Source organism: Lissotriton vulgaris, chromosome 1_1 (genome assembly GCF_964263255.1).
Source record: "Lissotriton vulgaris chromosome 1_1, aLisVul1.2, whole genome shotgun sequence".
Taxonomy (NCBI): domain Eukaryota; kingdom Metazoa; phylum Chordata; class Amphibia; order Caudata; family Salamandridae; genus Lissotriton; species Lissotriton vulgaris.
In genome coordinates this window covers 1902089923-1902116858 of record NC_141685.1, presented here as the reverse complement: position 1 = coordinate 1902116858, position 26936 = coordinate 1902089923, and the positions used below count along the sequence as shown (strand labels likewise).

At 44.7% G+C, this 26936-nt stretch overlaps 1 protein-coding gene across 1 annotated transcript in view; it reads left to right on the top strand.

The window, feature by feature from the left end:
• The window catches only part of PUS7L (pseudouridine synthase 7 like), a 90800-nt gene that overhangs the window by 50224 nt on the left and 13640 nt on the right, over nucleotides 1-26936 (top strand). Inside the window, exon 7 of the mRNA XM_086919519.1 lies at nucleotides 20357-20637. Within this exon, the coding sequence (XP_086775645.1) occupies nucleotides 20357-20637 (281 nt within the window). The remainder of the gene's footprint in view (nucleotides 1-20356; nucleotides 20638-26936) is intronic.

Sequence of the window (26936 nt, the reverse complement as noted above, 5' to 3'; positions counted from 1 at the left end):
CCTTAGAATATCCCCAGGCGTCCGACTTGATCCGGAAAGTTTTCGTCAGCAGTACCCTTGCGCGTCCGTAGGCATTGTCTGCGGCTCCGCGTCGGCGTCGTGATCGCCGGGATGACGTCGTCGGAGTACTTAGACACTGCCCTCGTGTGCTGATGTCAGTCCTTTGTTTTTGTTATGCGCCAGAAATCGCAGTGCTCTAGTCATTTTTTTACTAACTTTTTTGATTTCTGTTTTCTGTTCACTTTTCAAGTCGATTTCGACTCGCAGTGCCGTTAGGGATGCCTGGTTGTAAACCTTGCGACGCCTGTCACCGCCTGATGTCGGTGACCGACCCCCACCATCGGTGCCTTTACTGCCTCGGGCCGACTACTATGACAAGTCGTGCCCAGACTGCCTGGCCTTGACCTCGAAGGCTAGACTGGAGTGGTCCCATAAGCAGTCGGCTCCGTGTCACTCAAGGTCCCGGTTGAGGAGGAAGTCGAGGGACCGGTCGCGGAGCTGCAGTCATCGCCGCTCGTCGAGTCACCACCACTCGTCGGGCTCCAAGTCCTCCGGTAAGTCGAGGCATTAGAAAAAGTCAAAGAGGCGTCATCGCTCTTCCGACTCCCCCCGACGAGGCCGGGGGTTCGGCCGGTACGCCGGAGCCGCAAGTGCCGCGTCTAGCTCCACACCTGCCAGTCCCTGGGCTGCACGCGACGCCGGAGGAGATACGTGACTTCGTCGTGGCCATGAGGACTCACTTCCCTCTGTCGGCACCTGTAGAGGTGCCTTCGGGCCCCTCGGGCACGACTGGGACCCCTTGCGGGCCAGCGGTTTTGGCCCTAACACCGGCACCGTCGGGTTCTTTGGCTCCGGCATAGTCGACGACTCCGGTCCCGACGCCGCAGGGCCCTGCAGGATCCATGCCTGGATCCGGGTTATCGCCAGTCTACCTCACAGCTCCTCCACTGGCGCCACCCCGAGGGTGTCGCTCCCGGTGCCGTCTTCGGACGACACCAGCCCCGGTTTCATTCCGGGTGCGACGCCGGAGCGGCACAGCTTGGCGCCGTCTCCAACGCCGATGGGTGACCAATTCACCTACGACCCGGCTCCATCATTTTTGCCTTGTTTCCAGGAGATGGATGACGAGGAGGACTGGGAGGGGTCTGAGGACCCTCTGGCACAGCAGTGCCAGTTAAGCCAGGACTGGGCAGATGAGCTGGGGGAGTCCAGTGGTCTAGACACTTCGCCTGACACTGGATTAATCTCTCCTCCCTCCGTGGCTTCGGAGGAGGGGGCTACTTATAGCGTGGTATTTAATAGGGCAACCAAGTTCTTGGCTCTTGAGCTCCCTGTTGCGGCTGCGAGGACTAACCTCCTCACTGGGGTGCTCAAACCACAGGCAAGCTCCTCTGAGCCTCTACTGCTGTTTAACGAAGCCCTCACCGACGTTCTGATGGGCACCTGGTCCAAGCCCTCTACAGGCCTCCCTGTGGATCGGAACGTGGCCCGACGCCACTGCCCGGCTCCGGGCGACCCCTGCTTTCTGTCCGTTCACCCCACCCCGAGAGCCTGGTAATTCAGGCCTCTATGTCCCAGACCGCATTCCCGACCGCTCCTCCGGATCGGGAATCCAAAAGGTATGATCAGTTTGGGAAGAAACTGTTCTCCTCTCTGAGTTTAGGGCTGTGGTCTGTCAACACCACCTGCATTTTGGGCCATTACACCCACTCTTTGTGGGATACGGTTGCGGAGTTGCTGCCGCAGTGTCTGGAGGAGGCCCGGACACGGCTCGCCCAAGCCCTAGCGGAGGGGCGGGATGCAGCACGGTACTCTATTAGATGTGGATTTGACTCCATGGACTCGCTGGGCAGACCGATTTCCACGACGGTGGCAGTTCGTCGCCACGCCTGGCTGTGGTCTGCCAACTTCTCGGGGATGTCCAGGCCACGCTCATGGACATGCCCTTCGATGCATGTCGCCTCTTTGGCGACAAACCGGATAGTGAGCTAGAGCGTTTTAAGGACTCCAGGGCTACGGCCAAGTCCTTGAGCCTGGGCCAGCGCCAGCAAACTTCAGTTTTTCGCCCCTTTCGTGGCCAAGGAAGAGGCACCCCCACACGTCCAGCCAGCCACAGACCGCAGAACCAGTCTCAACACGGTCGCGGACGTGGTTACTGCTGTGGCGGTACTGGGGGACAACGGCAGGGTCAGTCCACATCGGCCCCTGCAGCATCTGCCTCTAAGCCATCCTAGTCCGGCATTTCAGGCCCATCCGGCGCCAGTTGGGGGCAGGGTTCGCCATTACCTCCTCCACTGGCGCTCCATCACATCGGTCAGGTGCGTGCTGCAAATCGTCATCAGGGGCTACTCCCTCCTCTTTGAGGCGACCCCTCCAGCCATGCTACTGCAGTACCACCGCATGTCGGGGGATCACTTGCAACTTCTGCTGGAGGAAGGTATGGCCCTCTTGGCCAAAGGGGCCATCAAGCGAGTTCCTGGGCCAGAAGTAGGACGTGGTTGCTATTCCCACTACTTTCTGATACCAACGAAGGGCAAAGGAGGCCTACGCCCTATCTTGGAGCGTCAACGGCTTCCTCCGGAAGGAGAGGTTCAAGATGCTGACTTTGGCTCAGGTCCCAGCTGCCCTGGACCCAGGCAACTGGATGGTAGCGTTGGCCTTGCAGGACGCATATTTCCACATCCCCGTCCTGACGGCCTACTGTCGCTACCTGCGGTTCAAGGTAGGCCATGAGGGCTTTCAGTTTACCGTGCTCCCCTTCGGCCTTACCAGCGCCCCTCGGGTGTTCACGTAAGTGATGACGGTGTCGCAGCTCATCTGCACAGATCAGGGGTTTCAGTCTCGACGATTGATTTTTGAAGGCGGGCTCACCCCAAACAGTCTCTTCCATCTCCAGACTACGGCCGGCCTCCTGCCCTCGCTGGGGTTCTCCATCAACGTGCCGAAGTCACACTTGTGCCCCTCTCAGAAGCTCCTTTTCATCGGAGCGGTTCTTGACTCTGCGCAGTTTCGGGTTTATCCCCCCCGAACAGTGGGTTCGGGATATTCAGGCTCTGATTCCGATCTTTCAGCCCTTATCCCGAATTTCTGTCAGATTCACGCTGTGGCTCCTGGGGCTGATGGCCTCCTGCATCCTTCTGGTGCAGCACGCCAGGTGGCGGATGCGGGCTCTGCAGTGCTACCGAGGTTTCTGTAGGCACAGCATCAGGGCAACCTGTCCGACCACGTCCTGATCTCGGAGGGCACTGCGAGTCCGTTGCAGTGGTGGCTCACGAACCGCGATTGGGTCAGTGGCAGATCCCTCTCCCTACCCCAACTGGAGCACGTAGTGGTGACGGACGCTACCCTCCTGGGATGGGGGGCCACATAGGAGAGGCGGAGATCAGAGGCCTCTGGTCTCCGGCGGAGTCCCGGCTCAATATCAACCTTCTGGAGCTGTGGGCGATCCGACTTGCACTAAAGGCATTCCTTCCCTCTGTCCAGGGAAGTGTAGTGCAGGTGTTCACGGACAACACCACCGCCATGTGGTACTGCAACAAACTAGGCGGGGTGGTGTCGTGGACCCTTTGTCAGGAGGCTCTGCGCCTCTGGACATGTCTGGAACTCCAGGACGTCACCCTGGTGGTTCAACACCTGGCAGGTTCCCTGAACGCCAGAGCGGACTAACTCAGCCGCCTGTGCATGATGGATCACAAATGGCGTCTGAACTCTGACATGGCGCAAGGTCTCTTTCAGCAGTGGGGAGAGCCTTCGTTAGATCTATTCGTCACCGAAGAGAACACGCAATGTCATCAGTTCTGTGCCTTGGAATTTCCAAGGCGGCACTCGCTCAGCAACGCTTTTCACCGCGAGTGCAGCTGCGGTCTGTTATACGCCTTTCCGCTTATACCACTTCTGCCCAGAGTGCTGAAGAAGATCAGGCGAGACCGGGCCCAAGTCATCCTTGTGGCTCAGGACTGAGCACGAAGAAACTGGTATCCCGAGCTACTCAGCATGTCAGTTGATCCCCCGATTCGTCTGCCTCTTCAGGAGGACCTTCTGTTGCAGCAGCAGGGGACGGTCCTCCACCCGAACCTGTCCAGTCTCCACCTACATGCGTGGAGATTGAGCGGCGGCAGTTGAGGCCATTTGACTTGCCTCCTGAAGTCTGTGATGTGATTCTGGCACCCAGGCGTCCCTCTACAAAAACGGTATACGTCTGCAGGTGGAACACATTTGTGGCATGGTGCACAGCAAAAGCTGTGTATCGACTCTCTGCCCCCTTTCAGAGGTTCTCCTCTTCCTTCTTTCTCTTGCCCAGCAGGGCTCTGCTTCGCGCACAATCAAGGGCTACCTCTCGGCCATTTCAGCCTTCTTAAGGCTTCCTGATCAGCCTTCTCTTTTCAAGTCCCATGTTGTAAATAGATACTTGAAAGTCATCACACACATGTTTCCTCCTGTTCCCTTTGTGATGCCTCAGTGGGACTTGAATCTTGTACTTGCGTATCTGATGTGCGCTCCCTTTGAGCCACTTCATAACTGTCCTTTTTTGTTTTAAATCTCTTTAATAACAGATAATTGATCCACTTTGATATGCAAACGTTCAAGCAGATAAACGTTGGAGAACATATGCAATAGGACATGCAAAGTAAACAACCGTGCAAAGGAACCATTGACATCAGAAATGGTGTATCACATTCTTATTTTTTTCCTGTTTTGTAGAACAACCCAATGCATGAAAGGAGCAGTGTAAAGAGACAAATAATAAAACAAACAAAATCTATGCGGAGACTTCCACGAGAGAGAGAGTAGGACAAGCAGCATATCAAGCATAAAAAGATACTGTCAATGTTCAGGGTAGGGCAAACATATCACATCCTGAGCCAAGGCTGCTCGTGCAGAACACTTGCGTAAGGAACTGGAACTAAATAGAGGAACACAGCGCATTCTTCATAACTGTCCTCTTCGTCTTCTAACTCTTAAAACTGCAATCCTGGTTGCCATCACCTCTGCCAGCAGAGTGAGTGAGCTCTAGGCTCTATCTTCTAAACCTACTGTCCTCTCTGTCCATCTGGACAAGGTTGTTTTGAGGACTCGTCCTTCTTTCCTGCCCAAGGCGGTTACAGCCTTTTCATATCGGGCAGTCCATCACCTTGTCCACCTTCTTTCCGCCTCCCCATCCCTCGAAAGAGGAAGATAGGCTCCACCGTCAGGACCCAAAAGGTGCGCTCTCCTTCTATCTATATCGCACATGCCAGTACCGGGTGGACGACCAGCTCTTTGTTGGTTACGTGGGCGCTAAGAAGGGAAGGGCGGTGCACAAGCGGACCATCTCTCGGTGGGTTGTTTTGTGCATCAAGGTTTCATACTCTTTGGCAAAAAAGGAGCCTCCTGTTGGGCTGCGCCCCATTCCACTCGGGCTTGGCGGCTACTACTGCCCTGGGTCGGGGAGTCCCCTTGCAGGACATCTGTCAGGCAGCAACGTGGGCCTAGTTGCACACGTTTGTTAGGCACTACTGCCTGGACAGCGAAGTCCGGAGAGATGGCTTTTTCGGCCGTTCCGTTCTCCGGGACTTTCTGGTGTGATGTTGGTTCACAGCCCCACCACTGGGGTTGGTATTGCTGGGGTATCTATTCTAAGGTAAGGAATCTAACATTAACGTGTTTCTTTCAGATGCACAAGTTACTTACCTTCGGTAAGAAACATTAGTTCGTGTTAGATTTCTTACCGCCCCACCACCCTCCCCGGTCTGCGAACCGATAGCTAGGGTTAAGGACATCCCTTTCAGGGCCCTAGTTTCATGGCACCAGTGTCGGTTTCCATCATGGCTCTGCGTTCCTGGCGCGGAAAGCTATGTACAGAACTTACGTCAGCGCGCAGGGGCAGCGTCTTAGTACTCAGACGTCATCCCGGCGATTACGACTCCGACGACAGACGCGGAGCCGCAGACGACGCCTACAGACGCGCAAGGGTACTGCTGACAAAAACTTTCCGGGTCCAGTCTGGCGCCTGGGGATATTCTAAGGTAAGGAATCTAACACTAACTAATATTTCTTACAGATATATCGTTACTGAAGGGAAGTAACTTGTGCGTCAGTTAGCAAAAGCAATTTACTAATATATTGTGGGGATAAATGGGGTTTGTAGGTTGTCTATGAGCCCAAGGTACCCAGTGCCAACAGTCCCCCACTCAAGGTTGTTAGCCCATCTCCATTCAATTTGGGTTAGTGGTATACCCTTCAAGCAGCTTTCCTTTTTTTTTTTTTTTGGAAGGAAGAAACCAGGACGTTTGGATACCCCCATTCTCTTCTGAAGCACATGGGGTGTCAGCTGGAGTACCCCAGGTTTCGGCTCTCAGGCCCACTCAATGTCCATCTTAACCACTTAGCCTTGTTAGCTGAGGACTTGGGGGCTAAAGTGATTTCTTACGCTGGCGACACCCAGCTGTTTTTTTACCTGTGGAAAGGGTGAAGTGATTGGCGATGAGGCAGTTGAAGAATGTCTTTCATTTGTGTTTCATTGGATGACTGTCAATCAATTGAAATGCAAAGCTCAAAAGACAGATATTATTTTGCTCTATCTTTCCAGTTTGTCAGGATCTGTGGCAGACCTGTTGGCCTAATGATGCAGACCTGTTAGCCTAATGACGCCTTTCCCCCTGGACCACAACAGGATACAGTCAAGAATTCAGGCATCAGATCTGATAGGGATCTGTCTTTTCAACCACAAATTCAGTTGGTTGTAGGATCCTGTTTTGGGATGCTTCAGTCTGAAAATGTTTCTTCCATTTCGGATTTGAAAAAGGGTTGTTCAAGTTAGGATAACGTCAAGATTGGACTATGCAAATGCTTTATACTAAGGTCTTTCAGATTATCGTCTTAAAAAACTGCAAGTTTTCCAGAACTCTGCAGCTCGAATGCTCTTGAACCGTCCCCCAAGTTCTCATATTTCCCCTAATTTGGGGACTCATCATGGGTTCCCTATTAAAACAAATATACATATATTTTCAAAACACTTGTCCTTGCTCACAAAGTACTGCAGGCCATCGGGGCAAGCTATCGCAGAGAAAGGATTAAAGAGTATGCTCCTTCTAGAAGTCTCTGATCATCAACCAGTCGGCTGGCGAAGATCCCAAAGTTTTATCAAGTGAGAATTAGAAGCAGGTCTTTCTCTTATCTTGGGTCAGTTGCCTGGATCATACTTCCTTTGGAGTTATGCTTAACAGCAGAGGCATCAATCGATCTTTAAGAAAAAAAGAAAAACCTGACTGTTTCAACAGGAATAATGGTACTGTTTGTGGTTGCAGATAGCCTTGAAGTCCGCACTAAGACACTCACTTGAGTAGTCAGGCTCTTTATAAACCTCCTATTATCATCAACTGAGGTGCACAGTACAATGGTTTTTCATTCTGTACTGAGTAGAGAACAAATCATTTGGTATAATATGTAGAGTGAAAAATTGGTATCAAGGACACCTAAGTATTTCTTAAATGAACACCAGATATGGAATTTTGGAGCATTAGTTATTTGTACATCTCTGAATTTTTTTATACCCATAGTAGCATGTGAGTCCGAGGGTTTTCTTCAAAATGTATTCTTTCTCACACACTGGCTTACATTTGGAATGCACAAATGTAGACAAATCCAATTTGTTATAACAAACATTCTACTATTCCGTGTTTCCACATGTCTCCTGATAAAATGGTACCTCGTTTGTGTGGGTAGGCCTAGTGTCCACAACAGGAAAAGGCCCAAAGCCCAATAGAGATGCATCATATTTTTGTACTGAAAACTGCCCACTTTTTTGCAATATGGGTAGCTGTGCATTTTGTCCATTGCTCAGTCGGCACCTAGGGAAACCTAGCAAACCTGTCTTCGCCAGGGTTCATTTTTAATGCTTATTTTGTCATGGCCTATGAAAACGTTATTGTTGGGGGAGTTGCTGGTCATAACTTGCCTATGTTAGGGGGGCCTTATATTTATTCAAAAGGAAGGTTTAGGCCTGGTAAAAAGATTTAATTTTCCAGTCGAAATGGCAGTTTAAATCTGCATTACACGCTGCAGCGGCTGACCTGAGACATGTTTTAAAAGGCTACTTTAGTGGGTGGCACAATTAGTGCTGCAGGCACACTAGTAGCTTTTAATTTACAGACCCTGGGTGCATGTAGAATAATCTACTATGGCCTTATAAGTAAATTAAATGTGCCTGTTGGGAAAAAGCCAATTTTACCATGTTTGAGGGAGAGCGCATCAGCTCTTTAGCACTGGCCAATAAAACCAATTCAGCAAACAGGTGGAGTGATGACAAAAGGTTTGGGGAGTACCACGCTTATGATTTATCATGATTCTGAAAGCTTTTGGTTCCATTTTGACCAAACTTACATCACACAAAATGACTACATTTAAAATACCCCATCGTTTTTCACCAGGTAGTGGTTGTCTTTATCTCACAATAAGATGCATCACTGGGTCAAAAAATATTTTAAAGTGTGTCTGCTCTTTGAAAAGTGATTTTTGGTTTCTTTGATTTATTGGAACTTCAGTCAGTGTCCTTTTATTGTTTTAACACTTTTAGTGGCCTGTAGTATCCTTGTTCCTTAAATTTGGCTACTGATACGTTTTCCTCTTGGATTATTGCAATTTCTTTTGTGGTGTAACAGTTACCCATAAGGTATATTGTACTTCTGGCTGTACTGATGTCTTGAACTGTAGCATAAAACACTACTAACAGCAATTGGTTTCCCAAATGTCCTACTATGTAGTTTATTATCCAGCACAAATAAGTCTAAGTCTACAAATGTAATATTAGACTTTTTGTACTCAAACTAGGGTCCATATTAATTGTGGTGTTATTGTGGATTTACTTTTTTAATCACTTTTCATTGCTGTTCCAAATCACTAGCACATCATAATTAAATTTTGCCAAAATACATTGTATCCAGAGTGTTGAGTCTCATTCCAGGCATGCTCCCACTCATACTAACCCATTAAAAAGTTGCTGTAAGAGAGAGAAAACGTGGTACCACAAGCGGTATTGTACTTTTGATGATCCACATTCTTATAATACAAGATAGATTGTGTTGCAGGGCAGACAAAGTAAATTCAATAATCACTTTAAAACCAGCTGATTTGGTAGAAAAAAGTGATTCAATGCTTCAATACCATGTGTGTTCAATCACTGTGTACAGACTCTGACATCCCTGAAATATGGTCCCATTGTATACCGTACAATTTTTAACAGGTCTTTTGAATCCCTAATATTTAAGGTAATGTTAACACCATCGGAGCGAAAAACTAATTAATATATTCTGACACTTGCTCTGTACTCGATCCAATACCAGAGATTATGGGTCTACCTGGAGTGCATTTTTCTTGTTTATGTACTTTGGGGACGAAATACATTATTCATCATACGATTTTTTTACATCCAAGTATCAATATCGATATTCCTACTAATCTAAAATTCCATTGCAACCTTTTTTTGTTTTGTGTTTAGACTAATCTGAGTTATTTTATAACATTTCATCTCAGTCTTATGATAGTCTTTCTCTACATTCAGCTTGCTAATGGCGTGGTTTGATTTAACATCCATTATAATGCAATTCCCTCCTTTGTCTGCTTGGCTTATAATGATGGATTTATGTGTGTACAAATTATTTCCATTTTTTATTGGTCACATTTTCGATATGACAATCTGTTCCAATTTTGACAACTTTGAGGAAAACTTCAATAGCATTATCTTGGGAAAGTTGTTTAATGAAGCGTGATTTATTAACCATTCCACTATTTGAGAATACAATGCATTAAATGTTAAGGATTCAGCAATGTCTTCTAGATCGAGAACCTCATGGTGTGCTAGTCTCATCACTAGTGGAATAGCCTTAATAATATCTGAAATGCTGTATGGTGTACAAGTTTCGTGATGTTGTCAGGGTTTATTTTTGAAGGATTAAGTAAAAATATACCTTAAGGTCAAATCTATTTACATGTTTAGTAGGAGTCTTTCATTAGAACTGCCTCTTCATCTGAAGTTAGTGTTTTCCTTGACAGAGTAATGAAGAAATTGCCTCCTTTCATTTGTCCTCTCCTTTCCTCTGTGATCGTATTTTCACATCTGTATGTTTTTGTTGCTCATGGTTTTTCGTTTCACTCCTCTCTTCCCTCTTTGTGTTTGGCCGTGTTGAAGCCATTTTCCCTGTATTGGGCTGTCTCTACAATTTATATGCTTTGTAATTGCTCTAAAAAGTATTTATTCAGGGTTCTTTCCTTCTACTTGGTTCTGAAAAGGAACCCAGTGAACTAGAGCTATCTGAGAGTGCAATACTTTCCAGTGAGGATATCCTACTTGTTGTGTGTTTCCTAAGCATTGCATCAAATTTCCTCTCGTTTGTGTATACAAGACCTGCTGAGTAATCTTTAATCTCTCAAAAACATACTCTGTTTCCTTTGCCTAAGTTCTTCCTGAAATGTAAGTAATCCTTAATCAAATATATAATCGTTTTTCGCGATTCCCTCTTTTGGTTTGAAATATGCAATAAATGTCTTGTTTTCTCTCTTATTTACTCAAAGTTTCTCCTTTACTTTCTGCTTAGTCAATTAACAACCTCATTAATTACCTTGATGTTTATAATACTTTTTTCTCCCATTTTTCTTGGAAAATATTAATACGCAACCCACAGACAATCCTGTCAACTTCTATATATTTTTTGGAGGTGATAATATCCCACCACCTCTCTGATTTATTCTTCGCGAGTCTTTTTAATTTAATACATTGCTCTTGTAGTCTCTTAAACTATGTCAGTCTTCCCTCATGGCTATTATACCAGTCCAATCTCTCTTAAATAGGTCTTCATCCAATTCTTTGTACTTCTTCATGTAGTTTGTGATTGTTCCAAAGGTTATAAACTTCGTTTTTGAATATTAAAAGTCACAAAATAATGTACCAATTATCCATTTGCTTACCCAAATAACTCCAACATTCTACAAAAAAGTTTCAAATCCTAGTGTACCGTTACAATGATTCGGCCGTACCTGATCAATGCCAATAATAACTCAAAGAAATTAGGGATTTGTGGCATGTGTAGCTGTAGATACATATGCTGTGCATACTTCCACCATCTAGTGTTGGGCTTGGATGTGTACAACTTGTTTTTCTTCTGAACAAGTCTTTGACCAGGTGACTCCAGCTATCAGTAGTAATGTGCACAGAAATCGGTTCCATTGTTAGATAATTTTTTTCTCTGGACCTCTTCGGAGAGAGAAAGGAGGTGGATGCCGAGCAGCTGGATGTTCCAGCTCCTGAGGGAGAGGTGGCTTACCCACCGCAGAGCATCGACTGAGGCAGATGCCGAGGAAGAATCACCTCCACTGGCCCATTGCCCACTGAAAGTCTCAGTGAGTATTGGAACTCTGTTTACTCACCAGAAGGAGGCACTACCTTCCTGCTCCAATGCCACCCTTTCAGCCATGGTCGACATTGTCATTCTGAGCCGAACACCATCCAGCACTGAGATCCTCTTTGAAGTCTCAAGCGTTGATTGTCACTTCAGCATTGGACCCGAAGACATAGGGTCGATCACCCTCGGACTCAAAATAGGTGGACCAGAAGCCCTTGGATCTGAAACGCACTGCACTGAGACAATCTGAACCATGAGACACCAACCCGAAACATTTGAAGCTGAGAGACCCTGCTCTGAGCAGGCGCATTCTAAATACTTGAAACCAAAATTGACGTGTGCATCGTTTGGTTGGCTCCCCTCTTTAGCTTCATCCAGGCAGTCTACAGCTTCATCCTCAGCCACTTTGGAGGATACCGAGCTTCCAATCTTGCAGCGGTTCCAAGAATGCCTGGACGCCACGCAAAATCCGATCCACGTCCAGCCAGATACTGTTCGGATCCTAGCAAAGCCCCTCCAGGTGTTGAAGGATCCTGCTCCTTATAAGAGGAAGTTGACTTTTTAGGAGGCCCTCAATCCTCCTGTGGCACATGCATTTGAGAAGACTAAGACTCAATAGAGCCACGTCTCTGCTGCCTCCTGCTCATCCCTCTCCTCCATCTCTTCTTCCCCCTTGTTCTTCTTCCCCTGCTTCTCCTCTCTGGCCTGTGGGTTCTCCACAACAATCACCACACAACTCTTTACACTTTGGATGACAGTCCACAGCCATTTGATGACCCACATCATCACCCATAAGTCCCAGATCCTAGGGATGATTGTGATGCAGAGCTTCCAGCGGACACAGACCCAGATCTTTATCCTACAAAGCCCTCGTCCCCAGATGACGTTCCCTCATGCCATAAGCTCCTGCAGATGGCAGCCACCTTTCATAAGCTGGAGATGCATGTAGAACATGACGATGATGACTTCCTCATGGAGACCTTGTCCACCACCCAACGCTCACTCCAGTACCTCCCTATGCTTAAAGGGGTCCGCAAGCCAGCCACTGAAATGTTCAAGGAGCGAGTTAAAGCTAGGATTGTCACCCCTAGGTTTGATAAAAAGTTTAAGGTTCCACCTACTGACCTGCCATACTTACGAGGCCAGTAACTCCCCAACTTCTTGGTGGTACATACAGCTCAGAAGCAAGCTAACACCTAGGGGACAGTGGACACACCCCCTCCTTGAGCGTAAAAAGATTGATGTTGGTGGCACAAGAGTACTCTGTGGCATACTACTACCTCTAAAGGCTTACTGTCCCGGTACGACAGCTCCCACTTGTATCTGATGGTGGTTCTTGTCTAGCATTTCCCAGAGGGGCATCACAAAAAAGTAAGGCAAAATCATCCCCAACACTCACTGCGCATTGGGTATTGCTGATACACGTCCCCAGTAGGAGGGAGAGGGCTAGGGCTTATTTATTTATTTAGAAGCTTATAAAACACGCAGCTACCCCCAACGGGGTGTCCCGGCGCTTGGACAGGTGAAGGGTATGAGTATGAGGGCAAGGTAAATAAGATATAAAACGTGACCCCCCCTCACCCCACACCCCCCTTCCAGGCACCCCGACCACGCAACACGTGTTGGGGGAAGATTGCAGGGATTTCTGTCCCTATGGGCAAAAATGTCCTCCGATCGTTGGGTTCTCGACATTATGCAGGAAATTATATTATCTCAAATGTATTCAACCACCACCAAACCTACCCCAGGTGACACAAATTCTTCCTAGACCATCAACGCCTTCTGCAAGAGGAGATACCAAAGGAGTCATATAGCCAGTGCCCCACAGCACGGTGGAAAGGGGGTGTACTTCCTGTACTTCATTTTCCTCTAAAAGAATGGCTCCTTCGGACCTATTTGGGACTCCAACCCCTTAACAGGTACATTCTGTCGGACTACTTCCATTTGGTGACTCTACAAGATGTCATTCTTCTGTTGCTACAAGGCTGCTTCTTGGCTGCCCTTGAGCTGAAGAACATCTACTTCCACATCCCCATTCACCCAGCACATCGCAGATAACCTGAAGTTTGTAATAAGTGGACAACATTTCCAGTTCAAAGTGCCCCCTTTCAGGGTTACCACAGCTCCCAGGGTTTTTATAAAAGGTCTGCCCAAGGTAGCAGCTCCTCTCCGGAGGATCAGTATCCATGTATTCTCTTACTTGGACAACTGGCTGATTAAGAGCTCCACACACCAACAATACCTAGCGCATAAGCAGACCATCATCCACTCCCTGCACAGTCTAGTTTTACCATCAACTTGACCAAGTCCCATTTCTATTCCTTTCAAGTACAACCCTTTCTCAGGGCCATATTGGACGCACGGATGGGAAAGGCTTACCCTAGGCCTGCAAGGGTACAGGTTTTCTAAAACCCACTGCCTCTTTTTCAGCTCGATTTCCAGGTAACTGTTAGAAAGATGATGTGCTTGCTAGGAATGATGGTGTCTTGCATAGCCATAGTTCCCTTTACTAGGTTGCACATGCATCCGTTGCGAGAGTGACTAGCGGCACAGTGGTGTCAGGCTGGCGGTCATCTAAAGGTTCTAGTGTGGTGGGGAGCCGCACATGTCGCTTTCTGCAGTGGCGGAACGCACACAACCTAATGCAAGGGTGGCCCTTCCTCGACCCGGTCCTGGAGGTCACCATCACCACTGACGTCTCACTCACTGGCTGGGGTGTGCATCTCAATCACCTTACTGTTCAAGGATCATGGTCCCTGCCAATATTCCCTTCACATCAATTAATTGGAACTGCTGGCTATTCAACTCGTCCTTTGGGCTCTGCCCTCTCATTCAAAACAGTCTTAGTACGCACAGACAACACGACTGCCATGTTCTACATACAAAAACAAGGGAGCACACATTCCCTCCAGTTGTCAGCAGTAGCCTAGAGCATTTGGTGGTGGGTGAAACATCCCAGATCGCTTCTGCTTCTCCAACACATTCCCAGGGAGGAAAACAATATTGCCGACCTGCTCAGCAGAACACATCAAAAAGTCCGCAAGTGGAAACTCCACCCCCAGGTCCTCTTTCCATACTTCCAGCAGTGAGGATATCCTCAAATAGATCTTTTCCCCATCGCTGAAAATGCAAAATGCCCAAACTTCACCCACAGTCCATGGGCAATGCACTATGGATGAACTGGTCTGAGATATTTGCGTACACTTTCTGCCTCTCCTGCTCCTACCAATTGTAGTCTGCAGGCTGAGGCATACATCCCTTACTGTCATCTTAGTGGTTTCAACCTTGGCACGCCAGCCATGGTACTGCACCTTATTGGAGCACTTTCTAGTTACACATTAGAAGCTCCCCAACAGGCCGGACCTTCTTACACAAAATCACTGTACTTGGGCACTCCAATCCTCAGGAACTCAACTGTGCTACTGAAGGCTTTTTTACCTCAACCATTTGGAGGGATGTACATCTATTATTAGAGAAGCTTGCAGGTGTCTACTACCAGGGACTGTAATACCACTACATGTAATCGTTTTGTACACCATTGCCTTCTCATACATATTAATTTGCTTGCAGCATCAGTACAAGACATGGTTTGTTACCTCTTTCACCTCCAGAAGTCAGGCCTTGCCTATTCTTCCATTCAGTTGCATCTGGTTGTTCTGGTTGCCTACCTTCAGAATAAGGATGACTCTGCTCCCCTCAGAGTACCAGTCATTAAGGCTTTTATAGAAGGCCTTAAACAGGTTATTCTGCCCCGGATGCTTCTTGCTTCAGTGTGGAATGTTAATATAGTACTTTCTAGGCTCATGGGCCCTTCTTTCGAGCTACTTTTGTCTTGCCCATTACAATTTCTATTGTGAAAAGTAGTTTCTTCATAGCCATCACTTCACTTAGAAGAGTCAGTGAGATAAATGCTTTTACATTAGAAGGTCCATTCTTCCAGGTTCCATCACAAGAGGGTTGTTCCCCGAATACATCTCGAATACCTCCCCAAGATAGCCTCCAGATTCCACCTTATTCACACAATTGGGTTGGGTTGCCAGTCCTCTTTCCACATCCAGAGTCAGTAGCAAAACACGCTTTACATACTCTGGATGTCAAATGAATGCTAATGTACTACACAGCTATTTGTGTCCTAATCTAAGCCACATAAGGGTCGTGCCATCTCTAAGGTAGGAGTTGCACATTGGCTTGCCAACTGCATTCCAGCTTGGTATGCTAAAGCTACAAAGTCTCTACCCACCCCTCCCATACCCCATACTCAACTTGGAAAATTGGTGCTTCTATGGGTTTCTTAGGTAGCATACCACCAGCTGACATCTGCAAAGCAGTTACTTGTTCCACTTCTCACACCTTGATTAAGCACTAGCAGCCTGCCCCAGCGTTGCCTGGGGCTGGGGGCAGCATTTCAGGCTTGCGCGCACTCCCGCCCCGGCCCCCGCCCGCCACGACATTGTCTGTGTCCCGGACAATGTCGTGGCGGGCGAGGGCTGGGGCGGGAGTGCACGCAAGCCTGAAATGCTGCCCCAGACCCTGAGCCTTACCGCAGTTGGTCCGGGCCAACCTCCCGCACCGGCTCCCTCCCGTCCCGTGTCCCAGAGCCTTACCTGAGCCGCCGCTCCTCCGCTCCTCCCCGAGCTCCTCACTTCAGCGCCGCTCCTCCTCGTCATCCTGTACGTTGCGGCCAGCGCTACGTCGTGGCCGTCGGCGTCGGGGCAGGCGCTACTTTCAGGGCACTACTTTTTTTTTAAGTTATATTTTTAAATGTACGTTTTTTAAAAAATTTCTATAGCCTATGTCCATCTGCACACCCTGAGGATTACAACAATGTATTGGGTGTGTGTATTGGCGCTGTGGTTCCTGAGTTTACCTTGCCAAAAGGTTTGTGTTCTCTCTTTATAATAGTAGTATAGACTACTGTGTGGATGTCCTGTCCGACAATAAGTTAGAGTTGCCCAGGCTGTTCTACACACACTATTCCAGTTCTCTGCAACATCCTCGGGCTGGGCCACTGCTTTGGGAGCACAACATGTTCATTACAACTACACATGCCACGAACCAAAAATTTTACTTACCCTGTATGCATCTGTTTGTGCAGAAATAAACGGATAGGCAGTAGGGGAAATAAAAGTTGCACCACCTTGCTATACACAACAATCCTAATAAATCACTCAATTACAGTTGCCCACCTCTTTGCTCCACTACCACAAGACCAAAAACATTTAGTTCAGAAACAAGCACATAGAGAGGCAACAAAGCAAATATTTTTCAAAATGCTTCAACACACTTAAAAATGAGTGTCTTTTAGTGAAGTGAAAAAGCGATCTCTTTAATACATCCTTGAAATATTCTTGATGCAAGATGATCAAGCACAACAGCCAACGTGTTTCACCCAAGTAGGGCTTCCTCAGGGCTGCAAACACAACATGAATACAATCAACAACATTCAATTGCTCATCGTGAAAATATGTAACAAAATTAATTAAATTAAATTATATCATATCATTTATAAGAATTCAAGTACATTTTGTTTAAAAAGACGTCTCAACCGAAATGCATCAATTATTTGAGACCAAAGAAAGATCATTGACTTACATATTATAAAAAAACATATATATATTTTAAAGAAAGAGAAAAAAGACTAAAGAGAAGAGAAATACCCAGTGAAAAAATTATTTTAATTTCGAACAAAGAAGAAAATTATTTGGAGAAAAAGATGAAAAAAGCAAAAAAGTAAGACCAACACCTCAACCAAATATGTCAAAATAATTATAGTAATTAATTCAAAGTGAGTTCTGAAAAACTCCTACTACATGATCACAACTAACACAAATCTCACAAGAAACTACCCATAATGTGTGCTAACCAAAAGAATCAAATCAAATTGAAACCTCACCATAGAACTGAGTCTACCAGTGTAGTGGTGATCTCTGATATATCAGGTCAATATGATATGAGCTAAAAAGACACCATGACCAAAAATAATTCTATTAATAATCTGGCCTCACCTGCATAAGAACACACAACCATATGTTAAAATACTAAAGATTAATTAATTTTAAGAGCACATATACCCTGAGGAGGCCCTACTTGGCGAAACGTGTTGCTTGATCATCTTGCATCAAGAATATTTCACGGCTGTATTAAAGAGATCGTTTTTTCACATCACTAAAGGACACTCTTATTTTTAAGTGTGTTGAAGCATTTAGGAAAATATTTGCTTTGTTGCTTGTTTCAGCATCTGTTTGTGGCATGTAGTGCTGTATATTTATATGCGCCCTCCATCTTCCCCCGATGCCTGTGGGTGTTTCAGATTCTCTTTCTTTCATGGTAATACTTTCTACTTTGCATGGTCTTTCATTTACTGCATCTTTGTGCTCCATCTCCAGTCGCACCTCTGTGCATGGAGAAAAACAATATAACAATGGAACCCATGCATTTTACCACTGATTGGTGGAGTCACCATGTTGAGTGGCTCAAAAACACATCTTTAGAGGAAAACCAATATGTAACTGCCCAAGCCCAACACTAGATGGCGGAAGTATGCACAGCATGTAAATTAACAGCACTACATGGCATGAACAGATGCTGACAGGGTAAGTACAATTTTCCTTCTAGATCCAGATGGCCCTGCGCAACTCAACCTAAGCGACAAGAAATGTAGCTGGTCATTCCAATTCCAAAATAGAACATTGGGGTGAATAAACGTTTCATTTTTATTTTTTTAATAAGGAACAGATACGTATTTAGAGAGAATTGTAATGAATAATTTTATCTTTATCTCCACAAAACAAAATGATCGCTTGACTTCAGACATCCATTTGACATAATTCCTAATTTGTTATGTCCTAACAGCCATAAACCAGCAGTTGTCAGGATGTACCAAATGTTGTCCCACCGCCAACACGTGTTTCAGGAGTTGTTGTTTCCTCAGGGCTCAAGTTGGATAGCTGACATACAAAGGAAATTTCGAGCTAAGATTACAATACATTAATGAAATAAGAGAATTAATAAAACTATTTTTTTCGTAAACAACCACCAAAGGGAGAAATAAAAAAAAACAAAAATCAAACCAATTAGTAAAGCCTCAAAATCAACATTATTTAGAAATCTCAGCATTAATTCCTCTACAGATGTGTAATTCATGCATCTCTTTCCTAGGTTCAATATTATATACCCGTATTGTTAATCAGACTCAACCTTTGCTATCCCTCAGTTGCAAAATACAGTTAATTTCCAACAAAATATGTCACATATTTGAGCACATCAAGTACAGGAAGAAAAATGACATCATAATGATATTTGTTTGTATACTTTTAATCATTAAAACCACAATATTATTGGTTTAAATAGAGATCTATACATCGCATTCCTAGATACATTATTACGCGATCAACGTTGCCCCCTCATTTAACAGTCAATTGCTCATCTCATTTAACAGTCAATTGCTCATTGTTTCTTTTCATAACCACTTTTGTTCCAACATACCCTAAATGAAAAGAATATCTTAGAAAATGTATTCTGAAAATAAATTGTTATGAAATAATATTTAAACTAGACAACCCACAAGGTCCTTTACATAAGAACAAGGATCCAGATAATGAAACTGCCTCAAATAATTTTTTATTGTCATTTTAGGCCCTGCTATCCTCTCCATTCCATTAGGACCATAGCATAAAGCCAAAGTCTGCTCAAGTGCATTCAGTCAGAGATGCTGATTTGAACTATATCAGCATATATACACACACAAATAAAACCCAAATCTAGTCATAAACCAATAAAGACACAAGGAGATTTATTTTTTATCTGTTTGTCTGTTGTACCTTAACTTATAGGAACAACTACTGGAAGCCGCAGTTAATTTGTCTGCCTTTTTTTTTTACTTTTGTAGCCAAGAAGCCATTTGAACGACTCCTCTCAGGAAATGTTAATGCCGGTTTCTATTCAAGTAGATTTTCGCATTTGATGGGCATTCTTTAATTGATTATCTTGCACATACTCCATAGCTATATATATGTATAGGTAGGTAAAAACAAATAATATCCCCCTTGCCCACACCCTCCACTAAACTGATCATCTTTGTGATGCAGGGCACAACCAAATCTGTCTCTTCCATTAGGCTGGGCTGGAAACCAAGGACCTCATAAATTGAGCCATATCCACAACGAACATGCAAAATTATCACATTCGGTCTCTGATGACATTTTGTAGAGTTCATTTAAAAGTAAAATGTACATCTCTAGTCATTGACCTAGTGCATTGTGACGTTTGTACAACTTTGGCAAGTGAATTGATACACGGGGAGAAGAGACATGCTCAAGATTACTCAATGTGGTCTAGTGATCGAGTGGAGAAGGCCAGATGCTTGCCTACTTTATCCTCAATCCGCAACTTGGGAGCTAGACCGCAAGTTGCATCTGCCATTCTTTTCAAAACCTATTCAAACATATAGAACAACTTAGGTTAGAAGACCTCCTCACTCATCCCTTGGCAGCAGTTCTCTTTGCTAGTAGCTCATTCAGTGATCCACAAATCCACCCAATTAGCTCCTGAGCCTGAGATGCTCCATTCATTTAATACGCCCTTAAAAATTAAAATGTCATGGTATCCTTCAACTCTCATAGTGATCATCAAAAACTACTTTTTGCGGTTTGGCTAAAGTACCTGGTACAAAGAGGTAGGCATTAGGATTATAGCTGTTGGATATTATTTTCATGTCTATTTTTACTATCTCCTATGCAGTCTCCCTGCCACCTGTTTAGTGATACCAAAAGATTGCCTCAATTTGTTTTTCACGTCTGTTTTTAAAAACATGCCTAACCTGTGATCGATTGTGCAAACAGGAAAACAATATTTATTTCTAAACACGAAAATGATGCACATTGTGATATATATTAATATCTTGTCTTGCCCATTATCTCTTCTTGAATATTTTTTAGATGGATGTCGTGTGCTATAACATTAATTCTGTTCTGGATTTGCAGAGGATGCCAAAGGCACACTTACCATAATGCCAGAATATAAGGTACGAGAACGAATGGTCCTTCGAGCGCTGAATCGCTATGGTGTCAACCATGAGGGCTGCACAAGGGGATGGTTTAGCATTCCACATTCCATGCGCATCTTTTACATCCATGCTTACAGCAGCAGAGTCTGGAATGAAGCTGCATCCTACAGGCTGAAGACCTATGGATCCTGTGTCGTGCAGGGTGATCTGGTGCTGCATGACGAGAGCGTTGATGAAAAGACATCCACAAGTGAGAGGGTAAGTCCGAACTCATCATAATATTTGTGATAAAACTCCACTTCTGAAATTACAAACAGTTTATGAGCAGAGGCGTTCAGAAAGGGTTTTACTTTAAGTCCATCTAATTACTGCTTCAATTATTTGTCTGCGAGACATTATCTGGACAACCACTTGTGCATGGGAAACGTACCTTAAAAGAGTTTCTTTACAAGTCACTTAAATCTGCTATTTCCGCTCTGGCATAATCTGTGTTGGTGTTGAGTTCAGTAATTCATCGCAATAGAGCTGCACATGTTCTTGTGAACTGTGAGTCAGAAACATGTTTTTAACGTAAAGAAGTCAAGTCTTTGTAATGTGATTATGTTGCTCCTTAAAAGCATAGTGCAACGGTTGTCTCGACTTGCTGGAGATGGATAATTAGCAGGAGCGGTGTCTGAGATAATTTTGGTGCTCCATTGTGAAGGTGGAAAGTTAATCAGCTAGACGAAGGTATACATGGCTGACACTGGTGCGATTCATAGGTGATATAGGATAGTTTCATACTGTCAAGTCAATTGGCCTATACAGAAATAATTTTGTGAATTAATTTAGTTATTTCTAGACAGAGCAATTGCATGGCAGTATGACGCCTGTGTCAATACGTACTCTTGAGTCAATTTCTTGGATTAATGCAGGCACTCTTCTGGCTGGTGCAGTTTAGTTTCAAGGGTGACATTTTATAATGTCTCAAGGGATCCTGACATGGCAAGCTATTCCAAGTTAATTTATGTGAGAATAGTTTTATGGATCATTTGAAAGTGGTTTGTTTTTTTATGTGTGAAACCATAAAGGCCGCTTCTCCCACCCAATTTATTGACAATTGTTGTTCCTAATTTTAAATATTAGTGTTTTAAACATGTATACCATTAAAATAAAATATGCAGAGAAGACCTATTGTTTATAGATGTTTCCTTGGTTTCTTGGATGCTCTGGTTGCTAGGCTGTGGATGTGTTTCACCTATCACATATTACATAAACTTTGCTCCAACAGGGCCGGCCCTAGGCATGTGCAAACTGTGCACCTGCACAGGGCCGCCAAACCCCAGGGGCCGCCACGACGAGGATCCGTTCGTGGCACTGGCGGCCCCCTGGCAGGAATTGGCGGCCTCCCCGGCTCCGACTCCGGCTACTAGTAGCAATGGCAGCGGCCGGCCAGCGCCGTTGTTGTTTATCTGTAGTGCTACTGTTAGTTACTTTCACTTTCCCCAAAAAAATCCCAGAGGCAGAGTCAGGCAGCCAGCACTGGGTCCCAGGGCCGTCAATCTTAGCACTACCATGACGTGACGGCCCTGGGACAGCCCCCGCGGCGCGCGCTGCCTGTGCGCAGTGCGCAACTAGTCGCACCTGCTTACGTTACGCCCGGTCACGAGTGTGGTGGTCTGGGGTCGTGGTCACAAGACTAGAGTGCGTGCGTGACTGCGTCGTCATCGGAGAACAAAGAAAGATCCTGAACCGAACGCGCCGCCACCGAGCCTGCTCAAAGAGAACACCTCCGACTCCGGTTCGTTCCCAATCCCCGACCCGAGACCGGACCGGACCCTATTTGGACGGTGTGAGAGACTCCCTGTCCTGTCGACAGTCAGTCAGTGAGCCGCGGACTTGCACTCAGCACTGCACAGGTACTGACACAATTAATTTCAAATCGGCACTAGTAATGTGCAATGTGATGTGGGAGTGGGAGGACGGTGCAACACTAGTGCAGGCCAGAGGCCTTGAACAGTGAGTCACTCACTTAAGGTAGGCTATAGTTTACAGAATGGATTGTTGAGAGCTCCCATCATGCATCCCAATTCAATCTGTCCTTAAACTACCTGCCACGTCTGTTAGTGGCGGGCGCCACTGCCGGTTTTTCACCAAAAATTACCTACCTTGTTGTGTCCGTGATTGTTGACACTCTGCCTGCAAATGGCTGGCACTCCAGTGCTTTACCGAAGTGCAAGTCCGAGGATAAGGAATCCTGACAGCTGTACGTGCAACAGTCTTTGCATGTGCCCGGTTGAAGTCCAAAGAAATAAAAAGCGTGGTGTACGTTTTTGCACATTGAGACACGCATCAAGAAGTTGCATCGATTTTAAAATGAAAAAGATAAACGTGTTAGGGCTTAAACCAGAAAGGTTGTTGCTCATATAAAAGGAATGTACATGTACAAAAATCTAATCTTTGGACAAAAATTCCGATAGGGTTGTTTGTACTTTATTTTTATTTTGAGACAGGGCGGGCGATTCAAAGGTTGGAGAGTGGGATAATAATTGACATTTTAGTGAAACTGTCAGAAAGTTAGGCCTGAAAAGAAGACGAGGAAGTGCCTTTCAAGGATGAGTAGGGAAAAGGCTTTCTCCAAAGGACAAATGCTCTCTGCAGAGTTCCACAATGAGTACTCCTGTGGCTTGTCCTCCATGTGTAAAATCGACTGGAAATGCCCCCATGCAAAGGAGGGAAATCCTCCTTTTGAATGTGCGTGTTGTGAAAAAACAGATCAAAAGAAAGTTAGCACTGATTTGTATACCAGGCACTCTAGCTGTAATGGGGCTTCAAGTGTGCGCTTCAAGTGTGCATATCAGTAGGTTGAGAGAACAGAGAAGCAGACGCAACTATGTTCACCTTGATGTCCACAAACGAGGAAGAACATGTTCCCCATTCTAGGAGGTAACAAATTCATGAAGTCTAAATAAATAATTCAATCAAGTCATGTTGTGTGCTGTAGCTCCTTTAAATAGAGTCTTTCTTCGGATTTGTTCAATTAGGCCATCGTATCAAGTTTTGCACTGGGCAGGAATGTGAGATTTATTTTTTTAACTTAGTATATAGTTACCTAGATGATATGTTGGCAGACGATATTGTGGGGGTGCAGTAGTTTAACATGTGAATGATGCCTACTTGTCTGCCGTTCTAAATTAAATGGAGTGCCCTGATTTAAATGGGGACCTTTGCACACAATGAATGAAAATGTTTATGAACATTATTTTCATAGGTGTTTAAGCCTAAGTCACTCATTGTATAGTTCTTTGAAACCTATGTGGGTTAAATCTGCATGATATAAAACAAATACAAATAAAACAAATGGTGGAAGGGGCTGCCAGTTTCAAATAGCAATCTCTCTTTTGCCGTAGGCTGGAAATGAAGAAATGTGTGTACCTGGAACTGATGTTTGGAGCATACTGCATACTTGGCTGGCTTGGCTGTAGACTGCTAGGTGACCCTTGCATTAAGGCACTTTTGCAATGCATTTGATTCCACTAATGTGGTCTTCCATCTTATGTCCTCATTATCCCATTGGCCATTTTGCTATGTGTTTTCACCCCTGGCTGCTCCTGCGTGTATTCACATACTGTCCAGCAACCCCGTTATCAGGACCAGTGTACAGCTGTATGAGTCCTGGTGCCAAGCTCCTAGTGGGCATAGGGAGAGGGCGCCCATGCCCTCTCAAGTATTTGGCCACAAGTACATTTAAACCAAAGTCGGTGGGGCAGATAGCTCAGATAGCTCTGCACCTAGAATGGTAATGACGGGCTTGTTAATCATCTAACGACTTTTCTGGACGTATTATGAAAACACCTTCCTGAGCTCCGCCCCGTCCGGACCGCCTCTTCCGGGGCCCCCACCTACGCTCCCTGCACAGGGCCACCATAAGCCTAGAGCCGGCCTTGGCTCCACCACTGATTAACCTTGCTACTCTGGTGCTTCTTTTTCCTTACATCAGATTGAGAAACTGACCATTGTATTCCCTGCTGTGATCGTCCAGAGACCACATACAAAGATCTCTTTTACTGACGTAGAATGCTTTCTTCGCTCCTGTCGAAGTATTCATGCCTATCAAAAACCTTTTCTTATCACTCTCCTATTTTACTCAATTATAATTAAAAACGTACTGTAAAGAAAATTAAGAGTATGGTTTTACCTGGTTTATAACAATATCCATTAAAAAGAAAATGAAACCGATCATGTTCTCCTAGGAACGATTGTCAACGCAAAGTTCTAATTAGATGTGTAAATAGGAATGTTTACAAGGGCAAACCCCTGTTTCTCAGATTAGAAAGCACCATGTTTTTGCTCTTGCAAATGGAATATTAGGCATGGGAAATTCTGCTAGCATAGCAGCATGGGTATGTGTGCAGATCTGGGAGTTCCCAGGCTAGACCACATGCTAATTTCGAAGACCCACATACTCAAAGGTTTGTGGATATTCACCAAATGTTTGAAAGTAGTTTCTGCATGTTTGTAAGTAGTTTCTGCATGTTTGAAACTAGTTTCCGCCTTGAAAACAGATGTACTCCTGGCAAGTGTTGCATGGAATTATGGAAGAAACAGCCCTATGCGGGTCATATCTCAAGGTGTTTCTCACCAGCAAAAATGTTTTTGACCTGGGAAAATCAAAAAAGTCAGACCAAGTTTAGTAATTTAGCCTGACACTTCTGTAAGTGGAATTGCTCACATATATACATTTCAATATACAGAAAAGGTAACAGTGAATACTTTGGAGTCTGAGAATATATTTAAATTACACATTTCTGTGAGCACTTCTGGCAGTCTCTGTCCAGAGTGGTCAGCCTGGGTGATTGAGATATATATATATATATCTACTCAGAAATTCAAATACCAGGATTTACAATATGCTAATTTGATGAAGAAACTGAAAAACAATCAAGATATTGTCATCAAAAAGTCGGATAAAGGAGGAAATGTAGTCCTTTGGCCCAAACAACACTATTTCAAGGAGGCCTACAACAATTAGATGACACACAATGTTATAAACGATCCAATGGGAAGGAATAAAGCAAGGCGAGAGAATCCTCACAACGAGATCTGCTACAGTGGAAGAGAGAAGAATTAATCACCAATGAAGAATATTCATGTATGCACAAAGAATTCCATGTTTTACTAACTATTTAGTTCATACTAAAAATTCATAAGGGAGAGTTACCGATTCCAAGAAGACCAATAATCTCGGCTAACAATTGCCTCTTTGAAAACATAAACCAATATGGAGAATATTTCCTACAGGATCATGTGCAGAGGCTGACGTCCTACATAAAAGACACTGGGGACTTTTTAACAAAACTAAATGAAATAAAATAGACGGAGGGGTTTCTGCTCATTACAATGGACATAACATCGTGGTACACAAGTATAGAACATAGTGTGCAGCTGTGAAGTATTTTTTAAATATGAGATCGATCAATATGTACAGCCATAATGCAATGTTATTAGATCTTATTATTTGATGTCTACACAATAACTTTTTCCTATTTGGTAAGGAAATTTTGCAACAGAAAAGGGGAGTAGCGACGGGAGCTTGTTTCTCCCCCAGCTATTAATGTTTACATGTCGGCTGGTGGGAGGAATACGTTCTGAAAAAGAAACATCTTGAGCTATTTAAAATGCACGAGATCCACTGGATGCGATTTATTGACTATATTTTCGTCATATGGAAAGGCACCACAGAAAGTCAAAAGCCTTTATCAAGGAAATAAATACGAACAAAGTTAACTTAGAATTCACTTCACACATCAATGAACATGCCATAGTATTACTGGATGTAAAAGTATATGTCTCAAATTCCAAACTTGAGACATCACCACATCACAAACATACAGCAGGCAACTCAACACTGCATGCAAAGAGTTCTCACCCCAAACACCTTATAAATGGTGTACCTTATGGTGAATTCTTAAGACTCCGTAAGATATGTAGTTCAAATATAGATCTAGAAAATGTCAGCAAGAAGCCGGAGATACATTTTTACAACGAGGTTACAAAGAAAAAATAATACAATCAGCATTTCTTAAATCTGATGCGAAACCTAGGGAGAGCCTACTGACACAAGTTAGGAATATAACAAAGGGGAACTAAACATTATATCAGAGTCCAGAAAAGGAAAGTACACAACGTACTACACTTGGACTAATTACCACCTACAACCACCAGGAGAGACAGTTAGGAACAATAGTCAATACAGACTGGCCAATACTATTGACAGATGGAGTCTTGGGACAGAGATTACCAGACAAACCAACACTCACGTTTAGGAAAACATCCTTGATGAGAACAAGCTTAGTTAAGAGAAGCCCTGAAATGAGCTAAAAAAAATACATGGTTAGTACCGAAAAATTGATTTTTCAAATGCACATCATTCAGGGCATGCAAATTCAGTAGGAATGCTACCCATTATACTACACCTTTTAATCCTAACCCTGTAGCAATCACTGTCAACTACAACTGTAGGACTGATTTTGCAATGTATGTTTTGGAGTGTACCTGTGGCTTACGCTAAGCGTGTA